The sequence below is a fragment of the Myotis nattereri genome (assembly GCF_964212035.1).
Source record: "Myotis nattereri genome assembly, chromosome: 9".
NCBI lineage: Eukaryota > Metazoa > Chordata > Mammalia > Chiroptera > Vespertilionidae > Myotis > Myotis nattereri.
Genome location: NC_138084.1, coordinates 8,966,047 through 8,985,198, shown reverse-complemented (window position 1 = coordinate 8,985,198; position 19,152 = coordinate 8,966,047). Strand labels below are relative to the sequence as shown.

Here is a 19,152-nt window from a genome sequence, read left to right as displayed (position 1 = left end):
ATGCACACTGGAGTCTCAGCTTGAGCGGGAGTTGGAGGATCTGTGGACGGGGCCGGGCTGGGGTCCACAGGGAGCAGCCGGAGTGGCACTCAGGGGACATGGGCACTCAGGTCCACTTGGCGTTCACACACCTCTTCTCGCTGCAGATGATGATGCAGTATCTGTACCACGGAGGGACGGAATCCATGCAGATCCCCACCGCCGACATCCTGGAGGTGAGGCTCTGGCCCGCTCGGTCGGGCACGGGACCCAGTGCCCACCTGTCAGGTCTTGAGCCCACTTTCAGCCTTTGGAGAGATGAGGGGAGGAAGGTGGCCTCTGTGAGGCCCTCCTGCTTCTCCACTGGTCCTGTGTGTGACAGGAAGGGCCCTTCTGAGAGGCTGGGGAATGATGCACCCATGGAGCCTGACCTCCTGGCCACACCTGGGGGTTAGGAAGGGACTCCCAGTGGGGGTGGTCGGCCCTGGAGGACTAGAAGATGGCTGGGCCTCCCCCTCACCTCCTCCCTCTTAGAAAACGGGCCTGTTGCTGCCGGGGTACCGGGCTACAAGGCCATGTAGACAAAGCGTGTAGTTTAGCGTTGCAGACGCCCAAGGTCAGAAATCCCAGCCAGCATCTGTCCATCCTGCACCACGGGTGTCCCAGCAAATACTCAGCTGGCTTAGAACAGCCATAAACCAAGGCCCTGGGAGTGTCCTGCTGGTGGGGGCGGGCCCCGGAGGTTGGTTGCACACAGCACCTTGCTGTTCTGTGATGCCTGGGCCACAGGCCCGGCCCCACGTGCCCAAGGTGCTCTGTCCCCACAGCTGCTGTCGGCTGCCAGCCTGTTCCAGCTGGACGCCCTGCAGCGGCACTGCGAGATCCTGTGCTCCCAGACCCTCAGCGTGGAGAGCGCCGTCAACACCTACAAGTACGCCAAGGTGAGGACCCGCACGCCCTGCCCTCCGCTCCGCCCCGGCTAGGAAGCGCAGGCGCCCGAGGTCACCGCTGCCCCGTGGGGCCACATGCAGCGCGGGGCCTGCGTCAGATCCAGTCCCCGGGGCCTTGCTTTTCTCCTCAACTTGGTCTCTAATCTGCCCCATCTCAGCAAACAGCATGACCTCCGGCTCAGACTCAGGAGTTACATTTGATTTTTTTAAAGAAAAACTCCCTCAGCGAGGCCCTCTCCCTCCACTGTTTCCACCATTACCTCTCCGACTGCTGTGCTGGCCTCCCCTCCACACATCCTGGCTCACCCACAGTCCCCCGCCTCTGTCACTCCTCTCCTTAAACTGCCTCTAGGCAAACAAAATCCTACCCTCACCAAGGTCTCCGAGGCCCCTGGGGCCCTGCCCACATGTCTTCCGGCCGCCTGTCTCCCCTCAGCTGGTTCCTACTCCAGCGCTCTTGCTCTTGTGAGAACCACCCCTCCTCTGGGAGCTCCTTCCCGCGCTCCGCTCCTCACGAGGCAGCTGCCACCCACCCGCTTCCTCCCAGCACTGACTCTGTGGCGTTTCCTTGCTTGTTTGGCTCCTTGGCTTCTCTGAATCCCCCAGACTAGAGCATCAGCCCTAAGAGAGCGTTGCGGAGACGTGACCTCGAACCTGGCGCCCAGAGCGGTCCCCCTGTATCTGCCGAGTTAAAAGAGTTACTGAGCATCTACCTCGTGACCCCTCATGTCCAGCCAGCAGTGGACCGTCCCTGGCCTTAGCAGGGAGCTTCCAATCCAATGGGGATAAGGCCATTCAACACCATCCCCGTGGGACACAGGCAGGAGACCAGAGACGTTCCCGGTGGTGCATCTGGGATTGGAACCCAGTCAGTCCAACCTGAAGGAGGTGCTTAGGGAAGGAATTCGATAAGGGGGTGTCACCTCAAGCTGCAGAGACAGGACATGCTCCCCCCCCCCCCAGGCCTTGGCCTGGGGGGGAGGGGCATGCGAGGCTGTGGTCTCACCCCTTCTCCCTGTCCCCACAGATCCACAACGCCCCCGAACTGGCTCTGTTCTGTGAGGGCTTCTTCCTGAAGCACATGAAGGCCCTGCTGGAGCAGGACTCCTTCCGGCAGCTCATCTATGGCCGCAGCAGCAAGGTGCAGGGCCTGGACCCGCTGCAGGACCTGCAGAGCACCCTGGCTGAGCGCGTGCACTCCGTCTACATCACTTCCCGGGTGTGAGGCGGGTGGGGTCCGCACCCCCAGCCCCATCTGGGCTGGGATAGGCTGGGAGCGAGTGCTCCTGGGCATCTGGACAGAGTGTAGCCAGAGCCTACGGACGTACCAGGCCCCACTGGGCAGGGCTCATTCTAGGACCTCTTTCCTCAGACATCCTCTGGTGTCTGTCTGCCCCTGGGTAGTTAGATGTGCCCTGTGCCCACCTGTCGCTAGGCAGCTGCACCCTCAACCCCTCTGTCCCAGAGCTGTTTGCTCAACCAGTAACGGGCAGAGGGCAGCTGTGGCCAGAAGGCGGAGCCACTGTGTACTCACCTGTGCACCCCTTCTCCCCTCGCGGTGGTGGCTGATCCTGACTCACCTCTGCTCTGAACAGCAGACCCCGGACCTCGGTGAGCTCAGACTGGCTCCTGGGCCTCCTATGAATGTATAGAAGATACACTCTGTTTGGGCCCCAGGCCATCTCATTCCAAAGCCAATACTTTTCCTCAATATCCAATCTCTGAACTTCCTCAAGGTCATGCCTTTGAAAGGCTGGCTATGGGCCGCCTGGGGGCCTGCACAGAGGGTCACTTTGAGTTCCGTTTTCTTTGGTTTCTGGGCCTCTTTTGGGGACCGCCAACCTGCTCAGTTAGCGGTAGAAGGCAGTTCCCCAGCTGATGCCTTCCGAGCTTTCCCACGGAGCCTGGTGGCCTCGGCTTCTGTTGTTGCTGCTGGGTTTAGGGCCTGACACCCCAGGCCTAGGGTCAGGCTGCCTCTGTGGGCTCAGGAGGCAGAGCCCTAAGGGTACCCTCAGGCAGATCTCTCAAGTGAACCATCCTTTAATTTGGACTGGGAGCTGCAGGTGTCGGGGGGCCAAGGGACGGGGCACTGCAGGACCAGGGAGAGGGGAGGGCTCGGGGGAAAGGGCTTCCCCTCTCCTACCTGCCGACACCTGCAGGCTCCGGGCTCTGCTGGGGCGGAGACGCAGCGTCAGGCCTGGACACTCGTCATATTTATGGACCAGACACTGGGGGGCGCTCTGGACAGCCTACTCGGGTGTAGCCTTCCTGAGCTGTCCGGCCGCACCTTAGAAACTATTTATTCACCTAAAGTCCTGGGCACTCAGGTGGCGCCGCGGTCGCCTGGAAAGCCGCCGGGGCTTGCGATCCTGGGAAATATTTTCGACTCGCTGCTTGAGCTGGATGTACAAAGGAAGAGGCGTATTTTATTGCTATAATATTGTATGATACTGTAACTGTACATTAATGTCACTATTGTAAATGTACCATGGTTTTATTAACAATAAACCCCCCTGAACAATGGCCTTGGCCTCATCGCTCCGGGGGGAGCTGCTCAGAGTTCAGAACTGGGAGAAGCCCACGTAGGAGCAGGACCAGAACCCAGAGCCGGTTCCCTGGTCATTCAGGAAGAAAAAACCCACCAAAAGCTCTGCAGTGCCCCCCCCCCCGCCCCCACTCGCCTCACCCAGGACCTGAGCCTGGGTCCTGCCCTTGCCAACTCCATGGCATGGAACAAGTACAGGAAACCCTCGATTTAAAGGAGAAAACTTCTCATCCGTGTGTCATGTGAAAATTAACATCCTGTTAATTTTAAAATGCTTTTTAACCAAGACTTGTTTATAATTAAATTAACAGGGCTACTTTTTTGTTATTCACTGTTACTTTTAACAAATTTTAGCGAATAAGCCATATGTTGGAAAAAACACGAGTAATTTCACTGACACAAATATTACATACCTACAACTATAGTCTCCATGTTTAAACCCAAGAGTCACCGCTTATAAACAATGTGCAGCAAATGCTTAGCACGTGACCACACCGCATCGCTTACAGTGACTGGTTCTGGCGTTCTGTGGCTGGCTTTCGGCAGTTTCAAGGCGTCCCGCCATGTGCCCCATGCACTAAGCCACGCCCCAGCCGGTGCGTTCGTTTACTCGTGGTGAAAGCGCACACTGACTAGGCCTATTCAGTATAAATTTAAAATCAAGCATACATACAGGGAACTTTTCTGTGAAACTGAACTTTTCATACATTATAATTCTACAAACATGCCTATGTAGTAAAAAAAGATAAACTGATTCGTCAATTTTTTAACATACGTGATCAGTAAACCTACTTTCTTATGTAAAGGACTTCCGGCTTTAAGGGACCCCCTCACCTGAATCTGTCCCTTACACCGAGGTTTTCCTGAACTTCCTTTGCTAGGTCTTAGTTTCCTTCTGTCAAATGAGGCAGCTGGTAACATAAGATGGTTCCCATTTGTTAAGCACTTATGTGCCACTGACTGGACAGAGGTGTCTGCCTGGAGGGACCAGGGCCTGATGACAGTAAGACACCTACAGGGGTTTAGGGGTTTTTCTGATCTCCCCTGAGCCCAGACCCCCTCCCCTAGCCCCAGTGTGGGAGCTGTTGTTGGGGTCGTCCTAATAGTTGCTTGTAAACTCTTGCATAGTTCAAACCTGTGGGCCCAGTGAGGTGGGGCAGGCCTTCTCCATCTTGGTCTGGCCGGATGTAAGCACCTGTCCCTCCAGAATCTGCTGAGCCACCTGGTAATGGAGAGAGACAGTGAGCCGGTGACTCGGGCCCAAGGGTTTCCCGGACCCAGTTTGTTTCAGGTGACAAGTCCAGGGTCCCTGCCTGTAGAGGAAAGCAAATTGCTCAGGTCACTGGGAATACTGACCGAGTGGCTGTGGGAATGGGGGGACAACATGAAGACCTCCTGGGGTCTATACCAGGAAATGCCCCTTTCCCAGCTTTACTGGGTTTGGCCCAGATGGGGCAGCTAGAGGCCCAGCCTGGGCCCTGGCAGTGGTAGGGAGAGGGCCCTGCATGGACACATGGCGCCCTCTGGGGGACAGGGGGAGGAGGAGCGCTCACGACACCACCCTCCGGGCAGAGGCCCTGTGCAGGAGGTTGCCCCTGGCCCAGCCCTCCCCATCGGCAGGGGCTGCCCTTCAGGGGTCTGCATCCACCCTCCCCACAAGTCCCTCGCCCAAGGCAAGACCTAGGAGGCTGGTCCTGGATGGGGCTCCGCCATTTCCTTCTCTCTTTTGGACGGAGGGCAAGTTAAAGCAAAGATGAGATTACAAGGTGTAGGACCCCTTTGAGCCAGCAGGAACACACTCTTCTGAGAGCACTTAAAACAATAATTAGGGGAAAATCAGACATCCTCCCAAAGGACTAGGCGGCTCTAATGGGAATGGAGGTGGTCACCTCACCTTCTCCTGGCGGCCAGGCCTCCTACCAGGCACTGCTCCGAGTGTGGGGCCAGGTGCCCTCCAGCAGCTCCAGGCGCTCAGCCCAGCAGGCTGGGGAGGAAGTGGATTCTCCTCGCAGGAGTTCTGGGAAACCAGGGGCTGAGCGTCTGTTCTCTCTACGGAGGGATCCGTCCTACTGCAGCCGTCCCCCGGGCAACCAGCTCGCACTTCTGCTGCTGGAGCCTGGGCCTCCTCATCCAAGACGGGCCCCAGTCCAACCAGGGCCCCAAGGCCAACACTGAGCCGGCCTTCCTCCACCTGGGCCCGCCCGCTTTGGGGCTCCCTTTTCCTTTCAGTCTGGGCGGTCTCCTCAGAGCCCCCTCAGGCAACAGAAAGCCCCAAGCCTCCCCTTTTCTGCCCCCCCCACCCTCACCCTCTGCAGAACCCACACACTGTAACTCTAACCAATTGTTTACAGAATGACCACACCCCCTCCGCTCTGGTCGGAGGGCCCGAGGGGATGCCAGCCCCACCCCTCCTCCAGGCCTGAGGCTGGCCCAGGGCTGGCGGCTGGCGTAATGGCCTCAGATAATGAGTCCACAGATAATGAGTCCACATTTTCCAAGGTGACAGTCACTCACTTCCTCCCCTCCCCCAGCCTCACAGCCCCCTGTGTCCTCTCCTGGGCGCTGGGGACTGCGGGCCAGATGAGCAGTGGAGACACTGAAGCAGGCCAGCACCGGCCCCTCCAGCCCCTCCCGGCTCCACTCGCAGGGATGGAGACCACTTAGGAACCTCCTTTGTTGGGGCATCTTCAGCCCCTTCCCGTCCTGGTGACAGCATTCATTTCACAAGTGAGAGTTCCTGAGATGGCGAGCTTTACAGACGTCACTGTCTGGGGGCCAGATGGCGAGGCCTGGGGAGGCGGGCGTGCTCTCAGGTCTGGAGGAGAACCCAAGATCACGGCTGTGAAGTGCAGAGACCTGTTTAGGGAACATTTGCTTTGCAAATACAAGGACCAGGACTGTGCACAGCAGGCGAAACATCCGCTTGCTTTCTGTGTGCAAAAGGGACGGCCATCTGAGAAGCAAAGCTGCTGGAGGATGTGCGGCCGGACGGTCTGACTGCGAATGCACGCTCCTTGCTCCCCAGGGGGGCTCCTCTTCTAGCTCAGGTGGCGGGTGCAGGACAAAGCCGGTCCTATTCAGTCGCCAGCACTGGTGGTAACTGCAGCTCCCCTGCCGCTCTGGGCCGCAGAACTCCAACGTGGCGCGCACTTGCTGTCTGCCAGGCACTGTTCTCGGCTCTCCCCTCACCCCGGCTAAGCGCGTGCTGTCATGGTCACTCCCGTTTCCAGATGTGGACGAGGCAGCGGGGAGGGGTCACAGAAAGGGTCAGGGCAGAGCCAGTGTCAAAGGCAGGCAGTCGGCTTCGGGGCGCCTCCCTGCACCTGGCCCAGCAGAGCAGCCCTGGGGACGTGGGCCGCGTGGCTCAGCCCACCTGGGATTCTGACTCTGCTTTCGGCCGCTCTCCCAAGGAGATCCTCTTTGACAGGCAGGCTCAGGCACGCTAAGAAAAACGGATCAGAGTTCTTTTCATCTCTCCTCTCTCAGCAAACGCAGACTTCACGGGGGTCTTCAGGCAGGAAGCGGCAGAGCCAGGAGACAAAAGGCCCCTTGGCCACGGACACAGGCGCAGGGGACAGCGTGCTCTTCCCCTGTGGCCGCGAGTCCCCGGGCCGCGTGTCTAATCCTCTTGGATCCAGAGGCTCCCCTTCACTTCCCCGTCCGTGCGTTGGCCGTCTAGGACCCCCGTTACGTGTCAGGGCTGAGGAAAGAATCTATTTTGACTCACAAAAGACCTAAATTTATGAAAAAGCACGGAACATTAGTCACCAAAGCATAAGCATTTTTTCAGGTAAAAATAAGAACAGAGTAGAAGCTGGAGATGGATGTGGCCAGGGAGCCACAAAGTAGACACAGACCACAGCACCACTGAGCTGACTGCCTGGGCGACATGGAGAAGGACCAACCCTACAGAGGCCTCGGGGCCGTTTCAGTAAAGTACCGGATTTGGGACCGGAAAGTAGATGCCGTCAGACGTACCAAAGTACGTGTGAAGCCGCCACATGTGTCCCCGACAGAGGGAAGGGACACACCACCTGACAGGAGCTGGGGGAAGAGGCACAGCCGGGTGGCCCCCGGGCACACACCACGTCCCTCAGCGACCAGCGAGCGCAGCCGGGCCAGCCACCTGCCCCACAGGCTCCTGGGATGTCAGCCTGGGCCGCTCTGCCCCACCTCGGCCTCGATTCCAGCGCCCCCACAGCCTCCCGGCAGCCAAGACCCCCAGAACCAACAGGGCCAGACGCACCGTCCCCTGCGTGGAGCCAGTGAGTACCACAGGCGGCAGCTTTCTAGATGTTATTTATTAAAAACAGACCCTCTGTCCCTCTCACCCTGGCCAGGGAAGCAGTCTTTCCCAACGTATTTCCCCGAATAGATGAAGCAATAAGTTTGGGGACTCGACAGCCATAGCCACCCTGAGTCAGGAGGTCGGGCACTGGCGGCCACCCGCGGGAGCCAGGAGTGACGGCAGCACCCCACGGCCACCGGAGGCTCCCGCGGCCCAGGCCGGGGGCCGGGAAAAGTCCATGACGAGGCCCGCGCTCCAGCGGCAGCCTCCGGGCATCACCACTCAGCGCACTCAACGCCTGAGGAGGGACGAGAGCCGGCGTGGCTCCCACACACGTGGGAAGGGAAAACGCCGGACCCAACACAAAACATGAACTTATGGGAAAGGCAGGCCGGGCTGGGAGGAGGCAGACCCCGGCAGGGACAGAGGGTGGCCCCTGGCGAGGTCCGAGCCGACCCCCTCGGCAGCGAGTGCTTCCAGCCACGCCCACGCGGGCACCGAGTCCCAGGCTGGCCGCGGGGCTGACGGCCCACGCTGCCTTCCACGGGGCCGCGGCCCAGTCCAGCCGGAGTCGGTTCAGAGAGTCAGGGTGTCTCCTTGCGAGTCAGCTGCTGAGGCCCAAGCTTCTTGCCACTATTTCTTCCGTTTCAGTTTCATGTCCTTTCTGTGCTTCGTGTCTCTGTTCTTCAACTTTTTGTTCTGTTTGGGCTCTTGTTTCGCTTCCAATTTCCTTTTCTTGTCACTGGAGGGGAAAGAGCAGCAGTAAAGGACAAAGAATGAAAGGTGCACAGGCAGCTCTGCTGGGTCTGAAAAGGGGTCCCATCCCCTGAAACAGCGAGAGACCCAGGCAGACACGGATGTCCCTGCAGGCCTGTCAGCACGCCCGGCAGCGTCAGGGCCCGGGGACAGCACAGCAACCCGGCCCCTGCCCTCACTGGGCTCTTGTGGGTGAAGGGACAAATCCACATCTCTTTCTTTTAATTTTAGGGAGACATCAATGTGAGAGAAACATTGATCAGTTGCCTCCTGTACATTCCCTGACCAGGGATTGAACCCACAACCTAGGTATGTGCCCTGATTGGGAATCGGACCCACATTAGGTGTATGGACAACGCTCCAACTAACTGAGCGCCCGGCCAGGGCAGAAATCCACGTCTTAGTATCAGAAGTCTGCGTTCTCTCGGAGTCCTGTACGCTCCCCTCTCCCAAGACCCCAAGAAAACTCTAAGGCATCGCCAGGGAGATTCCCTCCCACCACTCACCACTCAGGATCACCCTGGAAACCAGACACGTTGTCCCAGGGACCCTAACACAAAGCGTGAGACTCCAGGCAAACCCTACACAACTTCCTGAGGGGCCGCTATTATTTTATTTTCCTGAATAAGAAGAAAGCCCGAGGAGCACCAACTCGGGTTACACATCTCGGTGGCGAGCGGGTTCCTCGAGGACAGATCAGCCCGGGTCACTCCTCCCTGCCCCTTAGGCTCGGGCACAAGTACCTCCCTATGCGGGAGGGTGAACAGTGCCCTCAGGGCCAGTAACGTCACCTGAATGAAGTGACCACTCACGAGGGAAAAGGGAAGGAAGGCAAGGCCTCTAAGAATATATAGTGACAGAGGTCAGAGTTTTACCTCCAAAAGCACAAATCTGCATGGACTCAGCCCTCAAGCACGGAGCTACCGCCCGGCTCCTCACCGGCAGGGACAGCCCAGCCAACGGCAGGAGCGGCCACGCTCTGTAAGCCTGGACCAGCCTTCCCCGGGCCATGCACGCCCATGGCCGTCGGTGCCAGTCAGGGCCTCACTCGAGGCCACAGCCATCGTGGGCCCTGCTGCACCTGCCACTCTGCCCAAACCGGAGGCCAGCACACGCTGCACAGGCTCTGCGCCACCTCAGAGCACGTGGGAGTGAGCCACACCGACCGGCTCCCTCGAGACCCACAACGTGCGGAGACGCAGAGCGAGCATCTAACTCCTGGGACCCACGGCTCCCAGTCACAGGACTTCCTCCTTCCACGTTTCCAAATGAACTGTTCAGGGGACCAGCCGGTAACTGGCAATGGCACGAACTCACCCCACACCAGCCCCCAACAGCGGTGGGAGCCTCATCTCTAGAGGCCCCGGGCAGGGAGGACACGTTCTCTCCCACGGAAACTCCAACGAAGGTGCCAGCCAGAAACCGTGGCCATCCACAAACATAACCCTCGCCGAGACGCCACGTGGAACAGAGGTTTCCCAAGAGTGGCCCCGGGACACCTCGGCTGCCCAAGACCCTGCCAGGGGTGCCCAGGCCCAAACTATGTTCATATAATGCTAATTCATTATCTGCCTTTTTCACTTCTATGCTCTCACAACTGTTCAGTTTTCCAGAGGCTACAAGACATATGACAGCATAAAAGACTGCAGGATCGCCAGATAAATGCGAAGGTAAAACCATGCCACTTTAAAACCACCAAAAATCATGAATCCAGTATTGGACCATTAATTCTAAATGAACACATTTTTTAAATTTCTCATTAAAATTTCTAGTATCGAAAATATAAATAGCCCACAAACCCTTTGGGATCCTTCAATAGCTTTTGTTATAAAGGGACTTTAAGACCCCAGACCTTGAGGCCCGCTGGCTGGGAGGACAGCGCAGCAGCTATAGCCACGGGCTCCACGGTGGACAAGCCTGGCCCCGCGCCGGCCCTGCCCCTTACAGCTGTGAGCCTCCTGGGAAGTTACGATACACCTCCCGGCCTTGGTTACTTCATCGTCACAGCAGTGATGGTGACAAACATCCACCCGTGCTGTTCTGTGGGTGACGGACGCTGCGCTAAGCCCACGGGCAGCGCTCAGTCCCTGGCAGCTCTGGGACTGTCCCCTCCGACTCCCCGCCGTCCAGGGAACACGAGGGCTGCTGCCTGGCCTGTAGCAGGTGCTACCAAAGCCGCCCCCGCAGAGGAGAGAACCGTGACTTTTCTCTCAGAGTCTGTTCTAACCTCTCTCCAAAGGAAAGTTACTAGAGAAGCACAGAAGCCAGATGTGTCTGTCCAACGGGAGGCCCCACCTTTTCAGGCTGACGATCGAAGCGTTCTGCCCAGCCTTGTTTAAGACCTCATTCCACTCTTCATCGTCGCCACGGATTATGTATCTAAAAAATAGAGAAAATATCAGAGCCGGCTCAAAAGAAAAGGGGAATGCTTACAAGAAAACAGGACAGTGACAACATTCCCGTCAGACACATCCTGCCCCAACGCCAGGCCGAGCTGCATCAGCGTTGAGCAGCAGGGCCCAGAGGATGGGCACTGCAGGGGGCAGAGGACAGGCACTGCAGGGCCCAGAGGACAGGCACTGCAGGGGGCAGAGGTCAGCGGCCCACCAGCTGGGCCACGACAGGACAGGCCTGCACCAGAGGCGGCACCCAACTCCTCCCTGACTCTGATTAACTGCCCACCAAAGAAGCCTCCTGTCAGCCCACCACCTTCTTGCTCACTCCCACCTCCAAACGTGCCGCCTACCCTGGGACTGTGCCTCTCCCGCCCACCTCGCCCACCTCGCCCACCTCTGGGGGATCTAGCAGTCCCGGCAAGTCAAGGTTTTGATATTGCACAGCTGGCAGCAGAGCCTGGAACCCTGCCCAGCGACCTCCTGGCCACCTCCCCAACTCCCGTGTCCAACAGCCACCATCAGCAATGGCCCAGCAACTACAGGACTAAGGCCAGCGAGGCACAGCGAACAGTGAAGGAGGAGGATTTTAGCTCTCAGTGCTTCTAAGGTGACCCATGAAACACAGCTTCCAGGGCTCCGGGGCCCGGGTGAGGAACAGGAGACCTGCGGCAGGTTCTCCACACGCCAGAAGCCAAAGCACAGCCTTCGCTGCCCCCGGGCAGCAGAGGGCCTTACTGAGAGAGGTCCATGTCCTTCAGCTTCCCCACTTCCTTCTTGTGTTTCTCCTGGAATTCCTTTGCTGCTTCATCCTGCGGGCAAAGTCCCAGAGACAGAGCAGGTCAGTTAAGCAGGGGACCAATCGCAGAGTATCACCCCTATGAGCAGACACCTCCTACTCCCACGCAGGAGGCAGCCCTTAATGCACGCACAGGGTGCACCTGAAAAGCCTACAAGGGCCAACGAGCTCACAGCAGCAGCTGGCCTGCGTGCACACACAGCCTTCAGTGGGAGGCAGAGCAGGCCCCTGTGTGCTCAGCACATCCAGGGCAGGGGCACGCAGGGAGCGAAGGTCGCCCACACCCAAGATCAACACCACCAGCACGGTCAGCGCCGCGGACTCCCGCTAAAGGGGACGGGGCTCCCCCTCAGCGCTCGCAAGGCCTTCGGCAGCGGCATACCAGGTCATCACTCAGGGTCTTCATCGTGGGCTCCATGACCACGTCCTTCACGGCCACCATCTGCTCCTCAATGGCCTTCTCCTGCACCTCGTTAAACAGCTGCAAAGACAACGGCCAGAAAGCAGAGATGAAGCAGCAGCAGGGACCCCGTCCTGAGCACAAGCTCAACATAGCTGAGGCAGCGTGTGTTCACGGCAAGAGTATAAAACACAGACTGCACGCCCTGGCTGGCTTGGCTCAGTGGATAGAGCGTCGGTCTGCGGACTGAAGGGTCCCGGGTTCGATTCCAGTCAAGGGCACATGCCTGGGTTGCAGGCTTGATCCCCAGCAGGGGGTGTGCAGGAGGCAGCCGATCAATGATTCTCTCTCATCATTGATGTTTCCATCTCTCTCCCTCTCCCTTCCTCTCTGAAATCAATAAAAATACAGTGGGGCCTTGACTTACGAGTGTCCCGACTAACGAGTTTTTTGAGATACCAGCTGTCTCTTGGCTGATTTTTTGCATTGAGTTGACAGAATAATTTGAGTTAACGAGCTCCTTAACAAGCTCGGTCTCAGAACGAATTAAACTCGTAAGTCAAGGCCCCACTGTATACATTAAAAAACAAAACAAAAAAACAACACAGACTGCAGATCCCCAGCTCCCAGCAGTGGTCCCCCTGGAGAGAGCACTGCAGATAGGGCTGCAGATCCATTTCGCCAGGGTGCGTGCGTGTGTGCGTGTACGCATGCGCCTGTGAGAGACGATCTGCAGCGTATGTAAGATCTAGTCATCTTGGGGCAGGGAGCAGGTTGTCACATTATTCCAAATGGACCACAACCCGCCCTCGGCCAAGGGTACCTTCACGACTTTGCGGATGATCCGGTTGAAAAGCCCCATCAGCTGGCCGGCGGGCAGCTCGATCTCCTTTTCCAGCTGGTCCACAGACTTGTGCTGCAGGCCGACCCCCAGGAGGAGAGCCTGGAAGATGGAAAGTCCTGGAGAGGCCGCAGGGCAGGCCCTGCCCATCCAAGCACTGAGACAGGGCTGCCCTCTCTGGACCACAGTGATCAACCCCCACGGTGATTCTGGAATCTTCTCTTTCATCTCGTTACTGGAACTACTGAGAAGTGGTCCCTCTTCCTAAAACCCCCAAACTGACTTATCCTGAAAACAGCTGCTTCACAGCTGCGCTGAGAGGTGTGGGTGCTCCCGGCCTCCGCTGAAGTAGAGAGCGAGCCACGGCAACAGGGCCCAAGGATGTGGGCTCGAATGCAGCCGTCCTTGCCAACTGCGTGGCCGGGCTCAGGACTCAACCTCAGAGCCCGTGTCCCTGCCTGCACCACAGGGAGAGGAGACCCCCTCCCACCCCCTATCAGAACCTCGAGGAGTGCAATGCACAAAGTTACGTCAAAACATTCGACCGGACATCCCGGCACACGGGCAGCAGGTAACCTACCGACTGGGCAGCGGACAGGGCCAGGTCCCCCAGCTGGTTCAGGAAATACATCCGGGAGATGGCGGGGATCATGTCCATGATGAGGTGATAGTCGACCATGTTCCGTGAGTACATCTCCAGCCTCTTCAGGTCATAGGGCAGAAAGAGCGCCTCCAGCTCCTCCCGGCGCAGGGCTGCAGGGGCGAGCCAGGCAGGTCAGGGCCATCCCCAGGCACCCTAACGCTGCTCCTCCGCCGGCCTTCAGCCAGAGCAGATCGGGAGACCAGCCTCCGGGGAGCGCCTGCCCCCCGATGTAAGATACCGACCGCCCCAGGCAGCCCAACCCTTCCCTGGGCCACGCAGGTAGGGGACCACTGGCGTGGGCCTTTACGCGGAGCTCCACGCCAACACAGCAGGTCCAGGGAAGCTCGGGGCCGCAGGGTGAGAGGATCTAACACCCTGTCCCACTTGTCACTTGCCAGGACCCGCCTCACAGGAAGTGTCCAGCTCGAGGAGCAGGTTTGTCAAAATAGAATTGGCAAAACAACGTGCACACAGTTAGCAACAGAAAAAAAAAAAGCCCACATTAATGTGAGCCTTCCTATTTCCTGGTATTTTATATATTCCAACAGAATTTGTCATCCCCAGCACACGTCCCTGTGCGGGCCACAGAAGGCTGGCAGCACGTCCTTTCACAGCTCCACACCTGAGGACACTGCCTCAGCACCGAGCGAGTTACCTGGTGCACAGGTTTAAGTCGGGTTCCAGGACTCACTAGCTGAATAGCCTTATTTGACATCCCTGAAGTCAGATGTCACCCCCGAGTCCTGTTACTTAGACAGCTACCGTGGGTGACGGTGCCCAAGGCAGAGGAGGGCAGCAGATGCAGGCCTAGGGCCGATCCCTCCATTCCCAGGCCCTCCCTCTTCTGGGACCACCACATCCACCTCCTTCCACACAACCCACGACCAGCCCTGTGCCGTCCTGCCCAGCTCACCTGGCGGCGAGGGCTTCCCGATGTTCCTGTTCTGAATGATGTTCAGAGCCAGGGGAGGAGCGAAGGTACTGAACTGGTAGGACAGCAGAGCTAGGAAGCGCCTGCGGAAATCTGTGGGGTGCAGCCACAGTCAGGGGTCCGGAAGCCTCCCCTTCACCCCGCATCAGCCCGCCGTCTCCCTTCCACTCAGACGCACCTTTCCAAAAGGCCACCAGCCAGGCCCCCTGCTCAGCCTCGCTCTCCTCAGCCAGCGTCTTCAGCATGACGCACGAGTGTTCTCCCGTCAGGTCATTCTGGAAAAGACAGAACGGCACCAAGAACCCCCTCTGAGTAGCCGTCGCTGTTAAAAGGGTAAGAGCTCGGAGGGAAGCATGGTGCTCCCACGGCCTTTCCCTCTTCCCCAGCGGGAGAAGTGCCCTCGCCTCCCATTCTCACGGGCATCACTTCCCACACTTCCCAGCAGATGCCATGGCAACGGAGCAGAGCTGCCCTGGACCACGGAGGTGAGCCACTTGCTCACATCAGGTAGATGATGAACGCAGAGTTATCACAGCTTAAACTCCACGCGACCCAGTCAACGTGTTTCGGTGCCTTACAGCAAAAACTTTACGTGTGCAACCCTGAGTTTCCATGCTGGCAACCAGTTTGCAAGAACAGCCTCTTTAGGTGCTAAAACGGTGACCACAGGTTTTCCCTTTTTACTACAGAACAACAAAGCCCAGACCATAAAAATATCTAATGGATCTCAACATCCGTGTAACAAAACGCCAGCATCCAGTCACAAATGGCAGCACACAGCACAAGACCATGCTGAGGCCGCACTGAGCTCAATGATCCGCGTCTTGTAGTTGACTCCAAGTGTATATCCCAGCCTCAGCCTCTCAAAGGGGCACCACCCTACATACTGGCTTTGCACCCTCCAAAATCAAGCCTCCAGCACCCCTTCCTCTTTGCCGATGACCTCCTCTCGCTGAGAACACTGAAGCAATCAGAAAAGAACTTCCTCCTTTCCACCCAAGTCAACAGCAGCCAACCCTTCCGCACCCACACTCCCTGCCTTCCCCCTTGGGAAGGATGAGGTGGCCACCTCTCCTCCTCCCTCCCGGTCCTACCCCCTCACCTCCTCAAGGCCTGTATTCCTGCAACCAGACTCTCCCTGTCCATTATAATTCCTTGCGTGGTTTCTGCAGGATCCTCCCCTGCAGCACACGGACATGTTCCAGAAGCTCCCATCTGATAGGCCCGCCTACCTGTCTCCCTCCAGCTGCCCTGTTTCTCTGCTCCCTTTTGCTGTGCGTGTGACGCACCTGCTCCGTCCGCTCCCTCACCGCCCACTCTCTCCAATCGTGTGGGTCCCTCACTCCAGTGAAGCTGCTCTCAGTGGGATCACTGATGCTGGGAGGTCCAACAGCCAATTGCTTTTCATCTTAACTGTTCTCTGAATAGCAAATGACTCCCCTTCTTGAAGCACTGGTTAACCTCAGCCTGTGACACCGAACCCTGACTTTCTCCCCGGCTGTTCCTCATTCCTCTAAACCAGTGGCTCTCAACCTTCTGGCCCTTTAAATACAGTTCCTCATGTTGTGACCCAACCATAAAATTATTTTTGTTGCTACTTCTTAACTGTAATTGTAATGTGGCTACTGTTACGAATCGTCATGTAAATATCTGATATGCAGGATGGTCTTAGGCGACCCCTGTGAAAGGGTCGTTCGACCACCAAAGGGGTCGCGACCCACAGGGTGAGAACCGCTGCCCTAAACACTGACTCCAAGCACTCACCCTCTTGTCTCCACCTTCAGTCCCTACCTTCATAGCTGTCATTCCTTATTCACTCACTGAACAGAAGCACCGACAGCACTCCATATCCGCGGGCTCCTCACCTTCAGATTCAACCACCCACCCATCAAAAACACTCAGAAAAAAACAGTTACACTGTCAGGGTTCTGGCTGGGTAGTTGAGTCACACACTCTCCCCTCCCATAATAACCTCTATGCTCTGTCATGAACTCTTCCCTAAAACTACTTTTATCTTTTTAAAGAAATCCAGGGAGGCCCCAGTTACAGGCTTCCAGAGCTCGCTGAGCAAGTGCACGAGGGCCTCGGCTATGTCACAGGCAGGCACGGAGCCCCAGCGCAGCGGGGAGAGCAGCGCAGTGCCTGTCAGGGAGAACAGCTGCTCCCGTGGCCCTCAGGCGGGGGCACCTGCTCGGCACACGGGGGCACAGGGCTCTGCAAGGACAGGCCCATCGCCACTGTAACCACAAACCCACACGCCCCTCTGCTAGGCGCCTACTCACCGGGGTCTGCCTCAGATAGACAGGAACGAACCCCGCCCGTTTCCAGAACCTGCAAAGATGCAAAGGGAGCAGTCACTGCGCGCCCTCTGGGAGCAGCTGGCAGACCAAGCTGGGAAGGGCCAGGAGGGCAGGGAGTCGACGCATGTCCGACAAACACCCAGGCGCACAGCCCACAGAACCCTCATTCTCAGATACGGGGGGGGGGGGGGGGAGGGTTGACGAGACAGGCAAACCCTTACTTGAGGAGCCTGGGGGTCAAGCCATAGGACACTCCCAGGTAATCTAGGCGCTCTGCAGGCCTCTCATTCAGTTTGAGGAGCAAGGGAGGCAGGTCCTTCCGGGGAGTGACGACCTCTTCCAACAAGCTGACGGCCTGGAGGAGGCAGGGGAGCCGCCCGGCGGAGGGGGGCAAGGTCAGTGACCTCCCCGAGCACTGCACTCCGGGCTCTAGACGGAGCGGGAACAGCAGGACAGGCTGCCTGGCTTGTTCCCAAGGTTCTCAAAATAGAGGAGCACCAGTGAGCCCAGGGCTCATCCTGAGTTCACCGGCCCCTGTAAGCATGCACTGCTCAGCATGCAGAAGAGCCACTCGGCCTAGACACGCCAGCAGGTTCACAGACAGACAAGGTAGGTCCTGGAGGTGGGGCTGAAGGTCCAGGCCTGTCACTGGGAAGTGACACACCTCTGAGCCTGACCATAAATATAACCCCTGCCCCACACCCGCAAAGGGCACATGTGAAATTCCAACGCGTGTGTGCAGAAAGCGTTCCAGCTCCGGGTTAATCACGCTCACCAAGAAGGACAGATTCCGAGGCCGGGCCTAGGACTGAGACCCGGGAGGGGTCGTTTGAAGCTGAACCTGCATCAGCATCACCTGGGAGCTTGTTAAGACCACGTTACGGGGCCTCGCCCGAGCGTCTGACTCAGGAGGTCTGGGCAGGACTCTAGAATTTGCATTTTTAACACGTTTCCAGCTGATGCTAATGGTGCTGATCTGAAGATCGCAACCGTAAGGCTCAAGCAAGCAGCAGCTCCTCCAAAGCTCTATGTGCCTGCTCCACGCACAGGCCCAGGCCACTCACTAGCCTCGACGGTGCTTCTGCAGACCCGGGAGGCCTCCAGGAACCAGCTCAGCCCAGAGCTGCTTACCTCGCTGCTGACGGTGTGAATTTCTTGCGCCGTCTCAACGACCTTCTCCTCCAGACAAGGGAATCTGCCTTCGTAGTACATCTGCAGCAGCTGCAGAGCTCGGCTGCCGTAGCCCATCTGTGAGTAAGCACGGAGGGAAACGGGCAAGGAAGAGAGGTTCTAGTCCAGTGGTCGACAATCTTTCGGACCTCACACACCACCAGTGGTCTGCAGAACACTGGATGGTAACCACTGGCCTAAGCCCATCAAGAACAGCCCATTAGCCCTGACCGGTTTGGCTCAGTGGATAGAGCGTCAGCCTGTGGACTCAAGGGTCCCAGGTTCAATTCCGATCAAGGGCATGTACCTTGGTTGCGGGCACATCCCCAGTGGGGAATGTGCAGGAGGCAGCTGATCGATGTTTCTCTCTCATCGATGTTTCTAACTCTCTATCCCTCTCCCTTCCTCTCTGTAAAAAATCAGTAAAATATATTAAAAAAAAAAAAAAGAACAGCCCATTAGCCATCCGAGCATGAAGAAGGCTGGCTGGGATTTCTGGCCCACAGATCAGCAAGCCCAAACCTGATGTCTCCCCAGCTAACTCAGGGGTCCTCAAACAGGGGGCCAGTTCACTGTCCCTCAGACCGTTGGAGGGCCGGATTATAGTTTTTTTAAAAAAAAACTATGAACAAATTCCTATGCACACTGCACATATCTTATTTTGAAGTAAAAAAACAAAACGGGAACAAATACAATATTTGTATTTGCATGTGGCCCGCAGGCCATAGTCTAAGGACCCCTGAGCTACCTCCTCAGTGGGGATTTCTAAGAGACGGGAAGTGATTACAAAAAGATCTGGTTCTCAGGTCCCCTGTCCTCACAACAAAGGAAGAGCGAGCACATACAATCATCCTGTCTGCCCCCAGCCCCAGCCGACACACCCCACAGCACTGGACTGCCTGCCCCTTGACCAGCTTCCCATTCACACAGCCACGTACACCTGCCCTAACAAGCCGCAGCACAGCTGCCGAGAGGAGGGAGGACACGTTACCCCTTGATAATCCGGGTGAACAGCAATGCGAACCACCCTTCCACCGGAAAGGCCACCGAAGTCTGGATCTTGGAACTGTGTGGGAGACACAAGCCAGCACCTTAGCGACACAACACCCCCTCCGACAGGGCCGGCTTCGCTCACACCGACAGGCCAGGGGAAGCGC

The 19,152-nt window shown here is 57.6% G+C and overlaps 2 protein-coding genes across 2 annotated transcripts in view; one reads left to right on the top strand and one right to left on the bottom strand.

Annotated features, from left to right (window-relative positions):
• ABTB2 (ankyrin repeat and BTB domain containing 2) overlaps positions 1-3,452 on the top strand; it is a gene marked incomplete at its 5' end in the record, with an annotated part of 136,930 nt that extends 133,478 nt beyond the window's left edge. Inside the window, 3 exons of the mRNA XM_081100433.1 lie at positions 147-215; positions 807-920; positions 1,957-3,452. Coding sequence (XP_080956559.1) covers positions 147-215; positions 807-920; positions 1,957-2,154 — 381 coding nt within the window. The 3' untranslated portion in view covers positions 2,155-3,452. The remainder of the gene's footprint in view (positions 1-146; positions 216-806; positions 921-1,956) is intronic.
• Positions 3,453-7,757: 4,305 nt separating this feature from the next.
• NAT10 (N-acetyltransferase 10) overlaps positions 7,758-19,152 on the bottom strand; it is a 37,350-nt gene continuing 25,955 nt past the window's right edge. Inside the window, exons 18-29 of the mRNA XM_081098986.1 lie at positions 18,987-19,061; positions 17,957-18,073; positions 17,047-17,180; positions 16,808-16,856; positions 14,704-14,800; positions 14,508-14,618; positions 13,532-13,704; positions 12,934-13,053; positions 12,093-12,191; positions 11,650-11,723; positions 10,814-10,897; positions 7,758-8,504 (exon numbers count right to left, since the gene is read on the bottom strand). Of these exons, the coding sequence (XP_080955112.1) occupies positions 8,396-8,504; positions 10,814-10,897; positions 11,650-11,723; positions 12,093-12,191; positions 12,934-13,053; positions 13,532-13,704; positions 14,508-14,618; positions 14,704-14,800; positions 16,808-16,856; positions 17,047-17,180; positions 17,957-18,073; positions 18,987-19,061 (1,242 nt within the window). The 3' untranslated portion in view covers positions 7,758-8,395. The remainder of the gene's footprint in view (positions 8,505-10,813; positions 10,898-11,649; positions 11,724-12,092; positions 12,192-12,933; positions 13,054-13,531; positions 13,705-14,507; positions 14,619-14,703; positions 14,801-16,807; positions 16,857-17,046; positions 17,181-17,956; positions 18,074-18,986; positions 19,062-19,152) is intronic.